The sequence below is a fragment of the Salarias fasciatus genome, chromosome 4 (genome assembly GCF_902148845.1).
Source record: "Salarias fasciatus chromosome 4, fSalaFa1.1, whole genome shotgun sequence".
Classification (NCBI taxonomy): Eukaryota; Metazoa; Chordata; class Actinopteri; order Blenniiformes; family Blenniidae; genus Salarias; species Salarias fasciatus.
The window spans coordinates 8,229,543-8,247,879 of record NC_043748.1 but is presented as its reverse complement, the minus strand read 5'-3'; the positions used below and the strand labels follow the sequence as shown (position 1 = coordinate 8,247,879).

Genomic DNA, 18,337 nt, shown 5'->3' with positions numbered 1-18,337 from the left:
AAAATAGCCGCCACGGCCCACAGGAATGTCGCAGAGAGACCAAATCGATGTGGATGCCTTCGTCTCCTCGAGATCTAAAAATCTCTCATTGACAAAAAAGTCCTAAACCCAACAGGAAGTCCGGTATTTCCCTTTCAGTGTAAAATATGGCAAAAAATGACTCCTCCTTTAAAAATTATCTGCTCCGAGACCGCTTGTCGTGGAGACGTCAGGTTGGTGCCAAATAAAAGAGGACAAGTGTCTCTCACAAAGTTGTTAAAAACTTTTTCAAAAGTCTCAGGGTGTGGATTTTATTAACCCTTAAAGTTTGAAGTCTGAAAACGCACTTGCAACACCACAATGGACAGTGCGACCCGCACGAATGTCGCAGAGAAATAAAATCAACATGGATGAGTTCGTCTCATCGAGCTCTACAATTTACCAAGAGACATACCTATACCTAAAGTGAACAGGAAGTCCGCTATTTCCCTTTCAGTGTAAAATTTGAGAAAAAAAAAACTCCTGCGCTGCGGCCTGTGGGAATGTCTTAGAGAGATCAAACCAATTCCTCAAGTGTTTGTATCATCAAGATCTAAAAATCATCCATTGACATGCATTACCTAAATCAAACAGGAAGTCCGCTATTTCCCTTTCAAAGTAAAAAACACTTCTCAAGAAAACGTTATACCACTCAAGACCATTTGTTGTACAGATGTCAGAGTAGCGTGGCCTGATAGAGGACAAGTTTCTCTACAAACGATGTGCACAACGTTTTCAAAAGTCACACGGTGTGGATTTTATCAGCCCTTCAAAATAAAAGTCATATTTTTGAAAAAATGGCCGCTGTGGCCCGTAGGAATGTCGTAGAGAGATCAAACCAATTGCTCATATGTTTGTCTGATCAAGATCTAAAAATCTTCTATTGACATGCATTACCTAAATCAAACAGGAAGTCCGCTATTTCCCTTTCAAAGTAAAAATCACTCCTCATTTAAAAATTATCTTGTCCGAGACCGTTTGTCGTAGAGACGTCAAAGTAATGCGGCCTGAAAGAGGAGAAGCTTCTCTACAAACGATGTTTCAAACTTTGTCAAAAGTCACACGGTGTGGATTTTATATGCCCTTCAAAATAAAAGTCACATTTTTGGAAAAAATGGCCGCTGCAGCCCGTAGGAATGTCGTAGAGAGATAAAACCAATTGCTCATGTGTTCATCTCATCGAGATCTAAAAATCACCCATTGACAACAATAACCTAAATCCAACAGGAAGTCCACTACTGACCATATATGGGCATGCAGTGCAGTCGACAGCAGCTGTCATTAAAGGGTACATATGATGCTATTTTTCAGTCATGTCATATAGGTCTCTGAAGGCCAAAAACATAGTATTCAACCTTCTTTACAACAAATTCATCCTTCTTTCAGAGTTTCAGCGATGTAAGAAGTCACTCTCGGAGCTTCAGTGCGGGAAGCTCCATTGCCGTGGCCCCCACTGAATCGGTTGGATCTAAATAACTTCTGAAGGACTCCAAGCTGCATGATGTTTGTCTGAGTGAATAAATGAGCAGGCACACACCTATAAATAATGTCCAGGTGTCAAAAAACCAAATAAAAGCAAACAATTCATTCCAAAGAAAAGCCCAATTACAACAAGAAATGAGGTCAAGTCATGAAAATGAATGTTTATGTAGTGGCAAGGTTCCCAATGACTGAGACTACAGTGCTAACAGCTGCATGTTAGTGGATGGGACATGCTAACAACTACATGTTAGTGGATGTGAGATGCTAACAGCTACATGTTAGTGGATGGGAGATGCTAACAACTCCATGTTCGGTGACAGGGTGCTGGAAGTCTATGGAGGAGCAAGGTTCCCAGTGACCTGGACTTCGGTCATCAATGTACAAGGACGACCTCAGTGGGGCCACCTTGCCAGAGGGCGAGGTCCCGTCCAATGCCGCTTGCGGCTTTAATTATTATTATTTTACTGTCACACTCGAGCACTAATTTGACCCCCTAAACATGCATGAAAACTCACCAAATTTGGCACGGACATCCGGACCGGTGGCCACTTGATATAATGAAAAAATTAACCCTATAACCTCATCTGCTCTCTAGCGCCACCTAGAAACAGTAAAATAGCCACAGCAACCATTAGGAATGTCGCAGAGAGACCAAATCGATGTGGATGCGTTCGTCTCCTCGAGATCTAAAAGTCTCTCATTGACAAAAATGTCCTAAACCCAACAGGAAGTCCACTATTTCCCTTTCAGTGTAAAATTTGGCAAAAAATGACTCCTCCTTTAAAAATTATCTGCTCCGAGACCGCTTGTCGTCGAGACGTCAGAGTAGTGCCAAATAAAAGAGGACAAGTGTCTCTCACAAAGTTGTTAAAAACTTTTTCAAAAGTCTCAGGGTGTGGATTTTATTAACCCTTAAAGTTTGAAGTCTGAAAACGCACTTGCAACACTACAATGGACAGTGCGACCCGCACGAATGTCGCAGAGAAATAAAATCAACATGGATGAGTTCGTCTCATCGAGCTCTACAATTTACCAAGAGACATACCTATACCTAAATCCAACAGGAAGTCCGTTATTTCCTGTCAAATCAAATGTGCCTCAAAACACTTTTCACTCAAAAACCACTAATATGGACTGTTTCACCCTTCACAGTGTGGTACAGAGAAAAGAAACATATGCACGCGTTCGTCTCATCGAGATCTACAACTTTCTCACTCGTGCCTATGACCTAAATGCAACAGGAAGTCCGTCATTCACACTTTCTGCTCAAAATTTTGCTCAAATTTTGCTCAAAAACTCTCTCCTTCTTCATCAATTAAGCCTCCCGTTTCAAAACTATAAGTTTGACTGCTCTGAAAAGCTCTACAGTGAAAGACAACTAAATTTCCTATCACTTTCTGACATTGTTTGCTCACTTTGGTCCACGGAAATGCATTTCCCCAGCTGTTTTGACCAAAGAGAAACTGTGTGTCTGCCGAGTCACACTCTAACATCATGTGACCTACTTATGCCATATATGGGCATAGAGCCTCTAGGCTGATCTGAGAGCTGCTGTAAAACATTCTGCATGTTGTCTCTGCTTTCCACAGTAGATGGCGCTCCGTGACCATAAATCACACGAGTGATGGATTGCTGCTCAAACAGGCAAATGAATGTATGGAATCACACTCACATGGATATATTGGTGTTTGACATAGTGGAGCAGACATGACTATCAAAATAAGAGCCTCACACCCCATATTTTTGCAAAATATGACATTTTTAACAAAGCACAGGGATAATTTCAAATTCAACAGTGTTAAAGGGCAACTCCGGTTTTTTTGATACCTGGACCTTATTTATAGGTGTGTGCCTGCTCATATACTCACTCAGACAAACATGGTGCAGCTTGGATGCTAACAGCTACATGTTAGCGGATGGGAGATGCTAACAGCTACATGTTAGCGGATGGGAGATGCTAACAGCTACATGTTAGCGGATGACAGATGCTAACAGCTACATGTTAGCGGGTGGGAGATGCTGACAGCTACATGTTAGCGGATGGGAGATGCTAACAGCTACATGCTAGCGGATGGGAGATGCTAACAGCTACATGCTAGCGGATGGGAGATGCTAACAGCTACATGTTAGCGGATGGAAGATGCTAACAGCTACATGCTAGCGGATGGGAGATGCTAACAGCTACATGTTAGCGGATGGAAGATGCTAACAGCTACATGCTAGCGGGTGAGAGATGCTAACAACTACATGCTAGCGGGTGAGAGATGCTAACAGCTACATGCTAGCGGGTGAGAGATGCTAACAGCTACATGTTAGCGGATGGGAGATGCTAACAGCTACATGCTAGCGGGTGAGAGATGCTAACAGCTACATGCTAGCGGGTGAGAGATACGAGATGCTAACAGCTACATGTTAGCGGATGGGAGATGCTAACAGCTACATGTTAGCGGATGGGAGATGCTAACAGCTACATGTTAGCGGATGACAGATGCTAACAGCTACATGTTAGTGGGTGGGACATGCTAACAACTCCATGTCAGTGGATAGGAGATGCTAACAGCTACCTGTTAGCGGATGGGAGATGCTAACAGCTACATGTTAGCGGATGACAGATGCTAACAGCTACATGTGAGCGGACGGGAGATGCTAACAGCTACATGCTAGCGGATGAGATATGCTAACAGCTACATGTTAGCGGATGGGAGATGCTAACAGCTACATGCTAGCGGATGAGAGATGCTAACAGCTACTTGCTAGCGGATGAGAGATGCTAACAGCTACCTGTTAGCAGATGGGGGATGCTAACAGCTACATGTTAGCGGATGACAGATGCTAAAAGCTCCACGTCAGTGGATGGGGGATGCTAACAACTCCATGTTAGTGGGTGAGAGGGTGCTGGAAGTGTATGGAGGAGCAAGGTTCCCAGTGACTTGGACTTCGGTCATCAAGGTACGGGGACGACCTCAGTCGGGCCACCTTGCCAGAGGGCGAGGTCCCGTCCAATGCCGCTTGCGGCTTTAATTTCTTTTGTTTTAGCAAATCCACAAGTTTTGACAAAGGCGCTCTCTCCTTTTGATGATTCTGTGGATAAAAATCCAGTCATCCGGTCAGTGGTGCTGAAACTCCTCCTGAAGTACAGGTAAGATGCTGAGGAGACACCATGTGGTTCAAGAGGTGCTTAAGACACTATTCACTTCAATCCTGTTTCTCTTTTAATTCTTTTCTGTTTCTTTTTTTAAGCTTCGATGAAGTTAAAGACTACTTGCAGCAGCATCTGATGACAGTTGAGCAGAGCAACATCTTGGAAGATACCGACAAACTGGAGCTGTACTGCTTGTACATCAACTGTCTGGAGGTAAACATGCTTTCTGATGCTGCATCTGTCAATTAACAGTGTGTTCCAAACAATGGAGCTTGTTTCAATAATTTTCTTTCACATTTCAATGTCTTTAGGACTCCATGTTTGACAGACTACAGTTCAGATCCGCTGCCGACCAGCAGGAATACCTTCAGGAAGAAAGTCATTTTCTGACTGAGTTCTTGCAGTCACAGTCTCCTGAAGCAGCAACTGTGGAGTTCTTTCAGCAGGTCACCAGAGTCCGGATGGATCTAGATCTCTCTGCAAGTCTCTTTGTGGAAGAAATGAGAGCTCCAGGTTTGTAATTTCATGTCAAAGTTCTGTAGTTTCCTTTTAACCTCCCCCAGGAGGTTATGGAATCACGTCCATTTGTTGGTTGTTTGGTTGGTTGGTTTGTTTGTTAGCAAGATCCCGGAAAAAGTAATGGACGGATTGCAATGAAACTTTGTGGAAAGGTGGGTCTTGGGCTAACTTAGAATCCATTAAATTTTGGTGAAGATTCGGATCACTGTCTGGATCTGGGAATTTTTTAAACGATTCTTTATCATTGACAGATAGGGAGTCTTTCATATAGTGGCAGGCCCACCGACAGGGGAGGACAAACGCCTGGTTCACACAGGACGCGCTGCTTCCGACGCGGAAGTGGAAGCGCCGCGCACCGACTTTCAGATCAGCGCCCCTGGCCTGGTCCATGCTTCACATGTACGCGTTTCCGCGTCCGCTTTGGAAGGTCCGCGCACCACCGATGCGGACGCGCTGTCTCCCATACTACATTTTGAGCTCAGCTGTGCGCGTCCCATGCAGGCGCAGTGATCCGCGCAGCCTCGAGAAGCTTTTCCGGCACTACAGACTGTTCATCTGCTCCTTTATTACGGATTATTTAGAGAAAATTAAGCACATACATTGTCAGTACATTATCATTAAGTATTAAAGTTTATTTAGCCTTTTTTTCCTGTTTCTGAATCGCGGGGGCGGCGCTGGAGCGATTAGTTACACTTCTGTCTGCGGACCTTCTCCTCCCTCCAGACAGAGTCTGCTCTCTCTTTCCATGAGTTTTTCCACTCTTTCGGTGTCTTTCAGTGGAGCCATCAGGCTGTATCTCCATCTACTTTCACTTTTACCGTCATGTTTTGTTTGCTGTGGCCAGTGGCGTATTTACCTAGCACTGGGCCCTCATGCAGAATTCTTATATGTGCCCCCAATGCCAGAAATTATACATTTTTCAGACAAAAAAAAAAAAAAAAAAAAACACCCTCAGATGAAGGTAAAAAAAAAAAACACCCATAAAAGTCAAATATCTGTCAGTCATTAGAAATGCTCTTGTGTGGAAAAAAAAGAGAAGAAAAAAGAAAAGAGGACGAGCATTACAGCTCAGCTTCCTAACAATGTGGTGACGGCGCACCAGAACAACAGATTAAAAGCTCTTGATCATTTAAATACACAACAGCTCTGCCTGTCTCTGCTTACCTTACAGTTGCACCTTCCTGGCTTTTCTCTCTGCAAATCCGTCAATCAGGGTCCGGGCGACATGAGGCTGAGCCAGTGTCTGCCAATTAGAATCTCGGTCTCCTGAGTACATGAACTACTTGTGATACAGCTTAACTGCTACTAAGTAAATAAAATGTGCGGAAACGATCGTTCAGTTCTTCTTTTTTACTGAAAAACGCTGCATGGCATCATTGAACATATTACCACGTCCTGCCGGCTTTTTCTCCCAACATGCAGAGAGCCTGCACTTCAGGGGCCCTTCTTCTTCTGTGGTGTCTGTGTAAAATAAGGTTGAACATGCAAACAGCACACCTAGTGGTATGAAGTGCAAATGCAGTTATGGCCCCATTAGGTAGGTTCCCGACGTGTCACTGTAAATTATACAGGGGATTTCAAGTTGTGTCACTGATATCCGCCATCTGTCGGGCCCTCCTACCAGCAACTAACTGCTGAGCACTCGGAAAGAGCCCCATGCGGGGGATTTTCGACACGCTGTCGTTGCAGCGTCCATTGTAGCGCCTTTAATTTGTCATTGAAACTGACTGATATCAGCCGTCCCTCGGGCCCCCCTTCAGCTTGGGGCCCTACCTGGGAGTGCCCCTTGACGTCATGTGCCCCCATGCAACTGCGTGCCATGTGTCACGCTAGTGACGCGTCTGGCTATGGCACTCTGGCGTACACTTCCGCGACCTGCGCGCAATGCGCAACGCGGTCTCAAAATCTGGCTGCTGCGCGGACGTCCGCGGATAGCGGACAGGAATTCATGACGATTTTTACGTCACGCGGACCAACACGCAACGCGCACCCACGCGGACATGTGAAGCATGGGCAGGCCTGATCTGACGGTTCATACAGGAGGCGCGGGTGAGCGCCGCGTGCGTAGCGGCTCGCGCCGTGGACCGCGGGTGCTCCGCTCCTCTCTGTTTTCTCCGCAAGCCACGCGCGCCATGTACCACCAGTTGTGAAGCTGGACAGAGCAGATTGCACCACACAGGAAGTCGAGAACAGAAAATACGAGAGAATTCAGTAAATTTTCAAATTAAAATGAAGTTAAATAACATAAATTATGTGGCTTTTCGGTTTTCCTTTTCAGATAAACACACACACACACACACAGGGTGAGAGGGCAAGAGAGAGGCACCGCACGCCACAGTGATCCGCTCCGATCACACCCCCGATCACAGCGTTTGATTTATATATGGTGTTCTTATTGTTGTTGGTGACTGATTTGAGCTGTGGTGGAGGTCTGCGCTCTCTGAGTTCCAAATTCTAGTATTAAACTTATTTTGTTTGATTTTTTTTATCTCAGATTGGATTCATTGAATAAGATGTTTTTTCCCTGTTGTTCTTTCAATCAGAGTCCAAGACAGAAAGTCAAAGTGGAACCACAGCCTTCATGACCAGTGTGGTGAACTTGTGCAGACGGAGTGGAAACGACTGGTATCGAGTCTATTTGATCCGAAAGATTTGCAGCCAACATGGAGTGGAGTTTGTCCTGAAACTCCTCAAAGTGGAGGAGATGCGCTGGCTCTTCCCTGAAATTCTGCAAAAGGTTCAGTTGTCAACAGTTTGGATTTCAGCATTGATGATAGGATTAAACCATGTTTGTTTTATGAATATAATGGTGAAGGTAAATAAATTCTTTTTGCCGTCACCCAGAATGAAGAGGCTTTCCATGTTGACCAGTATCTTGTTTGTGGGGAAGATTACAAAGTGATCAGAGATGCTGTTGGAAAGGGATTCATGGAAGGAAAAACAGATGAACTGGATGAGGCTTGTGAGGTAAAGTGACGCCTTTCCTTTATTGTAAAGCAGCATCAGCTCAGGATTTTAATTTTATACGTACATGTTTTCATGATCATTGCTTTTCTTACAAAGGGTTGCGGATGCCCGCCGCAGTGGAAAACGGTTTACCTCTTGTTGGCACTCTACAGAGAAGTCACCACTCTCTACAGGGACACTAATACCAGCTTCCATCCTAAACCTGAGGTCGGTGATTAACTTAAGGAACTTTATTGTCATCCCAGCTAACATTTCCATGTTAATGGTATAAAGTTAGGACTCAGGTCCCCTGGTATAAAAAGCCTGAAGATAAAAGAGCAAAATACAAGAAGAGCAAATAAATATCAACAACAAACAATATAAATATAAACTGTTAAATAGTTGCCTTAAAGCAACACTAAGGAACTTTCAGTTTTCATTGATTTTGGCGACGCCAGTAGACAAAAGCGGTAGTGTTTGGCCTGAAGGAATACTACAGTTCCCATGAGGACTAGCGCATGGCGTCGTAAAATGCTGCTCCCGGTGGCATGCTGTCGGACTGAACTCGCCTACATTTGTTTCCAGTGGCTGTGTGAAGGACAGATAGTGACGAGGTAATGAATCTAATGGTGGCTAAACAATGTTATATCATGATGTGACGCATGCCGTAAAGCAGTCCGCACATGTGGAGTTTTTTAGTGTGCAGGGTTCCTACCACCCTCCTCACAGCTGCTTAGTCCAAGTGAAAGCAATACTGACGCCCTCAGACCGTGACAGAAGGGTCATTCAACTAGTTGTAAGTCGATGTATCATCACAAAAGATGTTAAAATGTTTTATTAAGGTTGAAAAATTCCTTAGTGTCGGTTTGAATTTGCTTTTCTAGATCCTAAAAACGCATGTGAATTCCACACAGTGATGGTGTGTGTGAAGTGAGGAGAGAGGGAGGGAGGTGGGAGTCTACAGAGCACGGCTTGAGTTCAGCAGTCTAGCAGCTCCAGGAAAGAAGCTCTCTCTGAGCCTGGCGGTCTTACTCTTTTTTTTTTTTTACCTGTCCTGTCCAGCATGGAAGCAGCAGAATGAATGTCTGGCTGCTGTTATGTGCACGACAGATTTACTCTTCCAAGAGGAACTTATAAGTACAAAGCTTCTCTTGTTAACATGCTTTCTTCATTAATTTTATTTATTTTGAGTACTGATACATGATATTGCGATATTGCTGGACTTGACAGGGGGACAGAAAGACATGTAAAGAGACAGAAAGTGGAAGAAACAAACTTGTGAACAGACAACAACAAAAAAAAAAGAGTGAAGAGAGTGCAACAATTTGATGTTTTTTTTAATTAATATCGACACTCCAGGCGAGCAGCTACTGCACCTGCATAAAGATATAACAGAGGGGGCATCCTGCGGACTTTTGTTGGAGAATATAGCTGGTAGTAAACTAGCGTGTGCAAACTGAGAATCCAGGTATGAAATTACACAAGAGCATCAGGAGGCCTATACTATAGATCACCATTAGTCTAACACACAGCAAGAAAACAAGGTAACTGAGTTCACATGCAGAATATGAAGAGTGACTAAAGATCAGTGTGATAATGTAATTGTGATAGTGATCATGCATATATGACCTCTGACCCCTGAAATGATCAGAAGCAGGCCAGAGAGGCCCTCAGGGTCCAGACAACTGGCAGCCATCCCAGAGCCCAAATCCAAGCCACTCCCCCTGGCAGACGTCCACACATCGGTCTAGAAGCGGGCAGAGGAAGGTCCCAGCCGGTACCGCCGGCAGATACGGTACCTGAGCCCCAGGGAGCCAAGATTGGCTGGCGCCGCCCCGCCCCCCGAGTACCGGGTGGCCAAGGCAGACAGAGCCGAGAGCTGAAGAGCCAACCCCACCCACTCAGGCAGAGGGCCATGACTATAACCAGGAGAAGTGGCCCACACGGGTGGCGACCCGCCAGGTCCCCAGGGACTTGCTGTCGTGGTAGTGATTGTGATAATGTTTTATACAAACACTTTCACACACTATTTGGCCATTTTTGACTGCTCAGTAATGATACTGTGGTACAACCTGAGTCTGATAAGGGGTGGGTGGGAGGTATGACGCGTGTTTGTGTGTGTGTGTGTGTGTGTGTGTGTGTGTGTGTGTGTGTGTGTGAGATTAGATATGCATGTATGTGAGGAGAGAGTTTGGTACCCTGCGGAGGGTGGCCTTGGTGGGCCTGGGGGTGGTGGGCCCTGGGTCTGGGTTCTTCCACTACCCCGTCTGTCCTCGCCTCCCCTTCTCCTGATGCATGACAGGTTGGGGGTTTCTTGAGTCAGTAGTTCTCTGGCTGTGGTCACCATCCGCCTTGGTATTGGGTTTCAGTGAGGTGTTTCCTCACAGGCCTGGGGTCCGGGCCGGCTGTGGTTTCTTTGGGGGGGGCGGGGGGGGGGGGGGGTGGGGGGGGGGGGGGTTTGGAAAGTTGTGATACCCTGGCACTCAGGGTATGCAGCTGGAGTGCTGGGGGGGCCACTGGCCTGGGGCGAGTACTTGCCTGTGGAGGCCGGTTCTCCTGAGTACAGTCCTCTGCCTGAGTGGGTGGAGTCGGCTTTTGGGCTCTTGGCTGCTGGGGGTCCCCTCCGGGGCCTTCTTCCTATTCCTATTATCCTTTATACCTAAAAGTTCCTCGTGGAAGAGCAAATCTGTCGGGCACTTTACAACAGCCAGACCTCCATTCTGCTGCATTGATGCTGGACAGGACAGGTTAAAAAAGCAAAAAAACACACACCTTTGTAATCACACTCATTCAGTAGAATATTGGTTGGCGCTTCTTTCTGTGACTGAAACACATCAGCATTGGGACTATGCAACGCTACAGTCATGTTCACTCAGGCACTCTTGTTCACTCAGATTTTGGAGCAGGTGCAGACAGGGTGGAGCAGTCAGAACCAATGTAGAAACCACTAGCCAATCAATGCCTGGAAATGGCACTGTCGGAGCTGCGTACAGACCGGGAGAGCTCACAGTAACTTGAATCAGTCTTCAGTATGTCAATAACATATTTTAATGTATGTTTGTAACGACAGCAAGTGGACGCCCTGCAGACTTACATCCAGACATCAAAAATCCTTGCCAGCAATGAATCAAAGACCTTTGCTCAGTGTCTGGTGACCAACCAACTCGGGCCGCTGGTTCTTCCTCCTGGAGCCTCCAGTGCTGACTGTGTGTCAGTGGACTTAACTGTCCACTTGGCTGCTGTCCTGGTCTGTGCAAACCAGGGGATCTTAGGTCCTCTGCTGCAGCTTGCAAAAACACCGGCCAACATGCAGGTATGTATTCTAGCTGCTTTCAGTGATGACAATTAGGATGTTATTTAAAGTGAAATGGAATTTCTCGATGTGTTGCTTTAGGGAGCTTTCTTGCCCACAATGCCAGAAGACATGTTGGCAGTGGCTCACCAGGCTTTAGGGGCTTTAGAATCACTGCAGTGGTACCGTAAGTATTCAGCACATTCAACTAATGCATATCGACTTTATTATTTGAATGTGTTTTTAAGCAAGTCACACAGTCATAAATGAAATGTTTATATGTTCTTACCACAGAGTGCCAAAATGGTCACCCATGTACCATTGGCGAGGTATGTTCTGTCTTATTCATGAATAATTATATGAGTTTTGATAAGTTTGAGGTGTTCTTCTTTTAGTTTACATTTTCTTGCTTTCTTCTGCCTTTTCCTAGTGTGGACGGCCATGGAGAACAAGCACTTGCTTAGATTGTGGCGTTCCGATTGGAGGACGCAACCACATTGCTTTGCAAGGCTTTCAGCATGTCAATGTGCAGTAAGTGATCTATAAAATGAAGATGAAATATAACCTTTTAACAATTAGTCTATATTTGCAGTTTCCACCAATTTATCCAATGTTTTCTGACAGAGGTGACCGCACTCAGACAGGCCACATCCTTGGTGACCCCAGACGCAGACAGAATCCAGACATGCTGGACACCAAGAGCATTTCCCCTGTTCCTTTCACCATTATCCGCATGATCACTCACATGGCAATGCTGCTTGGGGCCTACAGTCACCCACAGGTAGTTTCATTACACCAAGTAATGGTTTCCACTGTCTTATTCATACTTATTAACACCATAGAGTCATTCAGAAGTGGTGGTAATCAGTCAAGTGCTGTTTCTATGATTTCAGTCTATCTCTGCTATCATCAAGCCTCCAGTCGGTGACACTGGAGCGTTCCTGCTCGCACACCTGAGAGAAGACATGAAACATCTCATCAGGTCTCTGGGTAAAGGAACTGATGATACGATCAGTGTTTTTCACCTGCTCATCAACAGCCTACTGGAACCCCAACAGCAGCAAAAATGTAAGACATAAAATCCATACTGCTGCTGTATTATGAAATAATTGTGCTGTCTCTGTTGTTAAGGAAAAGCAGTTTCTGTTCCTGAGCCATATTGTAACCCTTCATCATTTCATGATTTCATTTTTGAATGCAGCTTATATTCAATCATTTTTATAATGAACCTATGTTTAATGATTCCTTCAATGAATGCACTATTATCTTTTTTAGTTCTCTTTGACTATTGTGTAACAAGCATTTTTATTGCACTCGTTGGGATTTCAACTCAATCAATTTGCCTATCAGTAATAATTATTGATTATCAAACATAATTGTTAATTAAAAGAATTTGGGATTTGATGTATTCTGATAACCTCAGGACCACCGCCTGTATAAATACAGAATTACTTGACAATTCGTTGTAATCAGTCTTGTGAATTAGGTTAAACTAATAATTTGAAATTCGGATTAATAATTAGATTATCAACAAATACATTTTAACAGTCAAATGTGGATTGTGAAGTTCCAAAAATGATAAAATTATGTGTATTATATGTTAATTCCCAATGAAGCAAAACCAAACACGCAACTCTATCTAATAATTATATGTACAGGTGTGTGTGTGTGTGTGTGTGTGTGTGTGTGTGTGTGTGTGTGTGTGTGTGTGTGTGTGTGTGTGTGTTCTTGTATTTCTATCCTTGTCGGGGCCAAATGTCCCCACAAGGATAGCAAAACGTGGAACGACGTGCCTTGTGGGGACCTTTTTCCGGTCCTAAGTAGGAGAAACAGTGTTTTCTTGACCATGTTGTTGTTACTGAAAAAAGTAAAAGTGCAAAAACATTTCTTTAGGGTTAGGCTTTGTTGTGGTGTGGGTTAGGGTTAGGGTTAGGGTCAGGGTTAGGGGCTAGACATGAATGGGAGTCAATGGACGGTCCCCACAAGGATAGAAATACAAGACTGTGTGTGTGTGTGTGTGTGTGTGTGTGTGTGTGTGTGTGTGTGTGTGTGTGTGTGTGTGTGTGTGTGTGTGTTCTTGTAAACACTCCGTTGTGAGGACCCATATGAAGGACATTTTTGCTGGTCCTTACTTTTCACCAGACCTTTATGAGCAGGGGTCCCCAAACTTTTTTCCTGCGAGGGCCACATAACTTTTCCCTTACCTGATGGGGGGGCCGGGGTCAGTTTGCAAAAGTCCAACTTTATTATCAAATACAAATACACATATATTTTTCGCACTATAAGGTACACCAGATTATGAGGCACACTGTCAATGAATGACTTTTTTTTTTTTTTTTTACTTTTTTCATATACAGGAGTCACCGCATTATAAAATAGAATATAGAATAGACAGCCCAGTCTCACAGCAGTTTGTGCTGAGTCAGGTAATTTAATCTATTGAATTCTGTCTAGGAGCAGCGCTTTTCCCAGTTTTTGGTGTCCCACGCCTCTTTTTTTTAACTAATACATTTCAATGAGAGTCGCCTGGCCACGCCCCCCTCACATTAAACGATGCATTCACTATTGTTTCTTTTATTCAGACACTCCGATAATAGCCAGATTTACGATTATTGCCCTGTTCACACTGAAGGTATCTTTAAAGATGTGTGCAACCACACTGCTGAACAGGAACGTTCTGGAAACATCGCGATCGTATCCCTTCCAATATGAAAGGGGAGAAAAAATTCATCCACTTTCTGTATGAGCGAAATACATATTGGTGATCTAGGTGGTTTCCTTCTCCGTTAAAATGTGTTCAATAGTGAACAAAGCCACATATCACAGACAGTCTGACTGAGGACCCTCCTCTGGATGGACAGTGTCGCGGTGGGCGGGCTGCCAGTCGCCGGCCGGCCGGCTGCTCCCCACATCGGGCAGCTCGGCTCGGCTATGCAGTCACGCGCCGTGCTCCCCGGTTGGGAGACTGGAGGACAACTGTGTGATTCTGGTGACTGACAAGTTGGAGGTGGAGAATGTGGATGAAGCTTCATGTCTGCCGTTCTGTTTGAACTGGCTAGCTTAGCTACAAGCCAGCAGAGCTTGTTTGCTCCCGTGATCATGCCGTAAGCATTATGGGAACCGTAGCCAAACAGCTCGGACTGACAACCGGGTGGTCTTTATTACCATATTTTCCACAAATACAGCACACTATTGGTTTTTGAGAAGATAAGAGGCTTTTAGTTGCCTTATAGTGAGGAAAATACGGTATATGAAAAAGAATCAAAATGCTCTCTGGGGGCCGGACCAAATGTGGAGGCGGGCCGTATCTGTTTTTGAGGGTTAAGACTTGATTTTTGGGTTAGGGTTAGAATTAGGTTTTGGTAAGGGTTAGGCATTAATTTTTGTTGGTTAGGGTAAGGGGCTGGGAAATGCATTATGTCAATGAGTGTCCTCACAACTACAGAAGTACAAAAGTGTGTGTGTGTGTGTGTGTGTGTGTGTGTGTGTGTGTGTGTGTGTACATGTTTTCCTATCCTTGTGGGGACCAAATGTCCCCACAAGGATAGGAAAACCTGGCACGATGTGCCTTGTGGGGACCTTTTTCTGGTCCTAATGAGGAGAAACAGTGTTTTCTTGACCATGTTGTTGTTACTGAAAAAAGTAAAAGTGCAAAAACATTTCTTTAGGGTTAGGCTTTGTTGTGGTTTGGGTTAGGATACGGGTCAGGGTTAGGGTCTAGTAAATGCATTATGTCAATGAGTGTTCTAACAAGGATAGAAATACAAACCTGTGTGTGTGCGTGTGTGTGTACATGAGAGAGAGATGGCGGGCTTGTGAGATAAGGTGAAGAGAATGAGGAATGAACTTTCAGCGGATAGCCGAAAACTTCAATCAAAATGCCGGATCAGAGGAATATGCTCTCCACATGGGTTCGGTAACAAAGGAGAGCCTGAGAAGGAGTGGCCTGTCTTCTTTCTCAGTTTAACTCTGTGAAAACCAATTCAGAATGAGTCTGTCTGTGTGTGATCTGTGTTGTGCACCACCTCAAATCATGGAATCAGTGTTTAATTACATATGTGATACTTTGGTATGATAGGTGTTGGATGAGGCCTTTCAACCTGTGTTGGGTGAAGCAAAGCAATCATTACCTTACAAACTTATAATCTAACCTTCAGTTCATCCACCAGGCAAACAATCACATAATTAAATCATCATGTAATCAATCAGTCAATCAGCTTGGCAAAGCTATGCTAATGTCAGAATAGTCACCTCTTTCCACTATCTTTGAAGGAAGAGTCCCTTTGGTGCAGCCTGGCACTAGCCTTGGGGTTGTTCTTTTGGTCCCTGCTAATGTTACCCATTTCTGGCGCTGGAAAAGATGAAGAAGTTGAAAGATTGAAGAACCAGCCTTCCAGTGGGTCTGATGATCGCTCCTGTTCTGCTGTGCGGTGTCCTTTGTGGAGTGGAAGAGTGGATCCTAGACTGCTGCCTGCATAGATGCTGAAGGCTGACTCTGTCGAACAGCTTGGCGAGGTGTTCTGATCTTCACTGTTGAAGGTCCAGGGAACAAGGGATCATGAAGAGGTGGAGGAGGGAGGAAACATGTGGGCTGACCAGCAGACATCACAGCAGAGGGCAGAGTCTGTGAAACTGTCCAATCATGATCACGTTTACAGGCTTTGAACCTTGGGTCTGGTTTGAGAGCTGTGCTGTTGGATTCTGTTCTCAGAGGGAGGGGGAAGAGGATGACCCCCCTCCCCCTCCCCCATAACATGAATCCCAACACACTGCTCAAATCATTCTGTTTATAATTTAAGTTCTGCGTACGCTGCTTTTCTTTCATTGCCAAACACAAACTTGGTTTTCCTTTCACAGGTCCTGTTCCTTATGATGATGTCCTCTCTGACAACAAGACCAGAAATGGGTGGGAGGAAGAAATGAGCAGCATCATCTCTGTACATCTTAAGGTAAAAGAGACTTTTGTTGAGCAAATCAAGCAGTTTACTAAGATCTAGTTGTTGAATGTTGACAGAGTAGTTTGTGTTGTTGGCTCAAATCAAGAGGGTTGTGGGTCAAAACCAAGTAAAGTTGAAAACCAGCTTTTCTGTGTGGAGTTTGCTTGTTTGTGCTTGGGTTTTCTTTTGGTAATCTATTTTCTCCCACAGTGAAAAACATGCAAGGTTAATTGGCGACACTAAATTATTGATCTGTCCAGGGTGTATTCTGCCCTCACTAACAGGGATTTGCTCCAGCACACAAAGCTCCCACAACCCTGAACAGGATAAATTGATGCAGGAAATTGATGGACTTTAATAAATTAAATGAGATTATGGAAAGTAGTGGCTCGTAATTGTGCCTCATAGCAGGAAGGCCGTGGTTTAAGTTCTGATTCTCTCCCACAGCACTTGGACCGACAGCTAAAGGAAGCGACCGCATTTATTCGGGCAGACTCCCGCATTTCTGCCAATTCAGTCGTGAAGCTAATATTTGGCGATCCTCGTCAGTTCTTGGCCTCACTCCCTACAAACTCTGTGATCCACGGGTCTGCTGTGTGGACCTGCAGAGAGAAAGTGTCTCTGCTGAGCCTCACCCACATTGTTGAGCAGAATGATGGCAAAGACACACTGCCTGTGCTCTGGAGGTTCCTTCATAAGGTACGAAAACAGCTGAAATCCGCCTCTAAAGAAGAGACAGAATGTTTGTGAAGTTATTGGTAAGACACTCTGCTTCAAAAATGTTCAGATCTCTTTACGTACAGAGCAGAATGGGTTTGCTCTTTTATGTTTTTTCAAGAGGAACATTTTCAGCTTGAAATTAGGTTAAAATGACCTGCAAACCTCAACAACTGTATAACATCATTAATTATTCTGTGTACCACATAGCTCTGAAATAACTACACTATGTTGATATGACAAGATGAGCATCATTACACAACAACCATTCTCATAAAATCTGGGGTTTTTTTGTCATGCGTTACCAATTCATTAACACTAACCAAGTAATTTTACATACTGGTGGTATTTTCAGGAAGCTGAGATACGACTGGTGAAACACCTTCCTGATGTCCTCGCGCTCCAGAGGGATCTGGTTAAAAAGTTTCAAAACACCGAAGTGACGTTTTTCTCCATTGAAGAATTTCTTGGCAGTCACGAAGCAGGTATTGTACTTGCGCTGTCAGCTCAAGACTTGGCATTGGTGTGATCAATGGGCACACACACACACACGCTCAAACATTCTGAATAATTTCTAATCAACTCTCTCGGTCTAGGAAATGCTATTGGCCAAGGTTTGTTCCTAGACAAGCATGGAATTTGACAGTGATTTATCTATTTTTCACTCTAAGCATAAGATGAAACAGCAAGCACTAACAGAAAAGAAAATTTGACCAAATTTGACCAATAGTTAAACAATGATATCACTATAAACATTCAAAAACACAATACTTAGAATACAGTGAACATTTTAAAACAATAATAACAGTGATTGTGCAAAGGCAGAGTCCTTGATGTATTGATGTGTTGGCCGTTTTCAACCTGTGGGCCCTGCGGGTAACCCACGGTTTAGGGTCGGTTCGGGTGAAGAAATGCTCTTTTTTTTCTTTAAGGGTAAATTGGGGCGGGCCATGAAGAATTAAATATGTCAGAAATGTATGTGATATTCCCTTCTTGTTTCGTCTGCTATTAGATCTGATAGCAGACTAATAATAATCATGACTGGTGGTAAATTTTTAAGGTGGAGCGTTTCTTCATTCTTCAATTTTCAGTGCGTTTTTAAACCAGATAGCGATGGGCAACCTTAAATTCTCTCCAAGCTGCAGCCATCAAACTGCACTGGTTGGTTTAATTTCATTTCATTTATTTATATAGAGAACAAGTGATTGGTGGAATTGCTACTAAGACCCACCTCCACCAGGCGACTTCTCCAGCTCCACCAACTGTTTATCTGCTTTTATTGCA

General features: G+C 44.3%; 1 protein-coding gene across 1 annotated transcript in view; it reads left to right on the top strand.

Moving 5' to 3' along the window:
- The window catches only part of LOC115386507 (E3 ubiquitin-protein ligase rnf213-alpha-like), an 86,698-nt gene that overhangs the window by 60,609 nt on the left and 7,752 nt on the right, over positions 1-18,337 (top strand). The window contains exons 45-59 of the mRNA XM_030088842.1: positions 4,537-4,639; positions 4,741-4,855; positions 4,954-5,155; positions 7,705-7,898; positions 8,006-8,128; positions 8,225-8,335; positions 11,178-11,420; positions 11,502-11,586; positions 11,694-11,728; positions 11,830-11,930; positions 12,024-12,180; positions 12,293-12,467; positions 16,257-16,348; positions 16,784-17,035; positions 17,409-17,538. Coding sequence (XP_029944702.1) covers positions 4,537-4,639; positions 4,741-4,855; positions 4,954-5,155; positions 7,705-7,898; positions 8,006-8,128; positions 8,225-8,335; positions 11,178-11,420; positions 11,502-11,586; positions 11,694-11,728; positions 11,830-11,930; positions 12,024-12,180; positions 12,293-12,467; positions 16,257-16,348; positions 16,784-17,035; positions 17,409-17,538 — 2,118 coding nt within the window. The remainder of the gene's footprint in view (positions 1-4,536; positions 4,640-4,740; positions 4,856-4,953; positions 5,156-7,704; positions 7,899-8,005; positions 8,129-8,224; positions 8,336-11,177; positions 11,421-11,501; positions 11,587-11,693; positions 11,729-11,829; positions 11,931-12,023; positions 12,181-12,292; positions 12,468-16,256; positions 16,349-16,783; positions 17,036-17,408; positions 17,539-18,337) is intronic.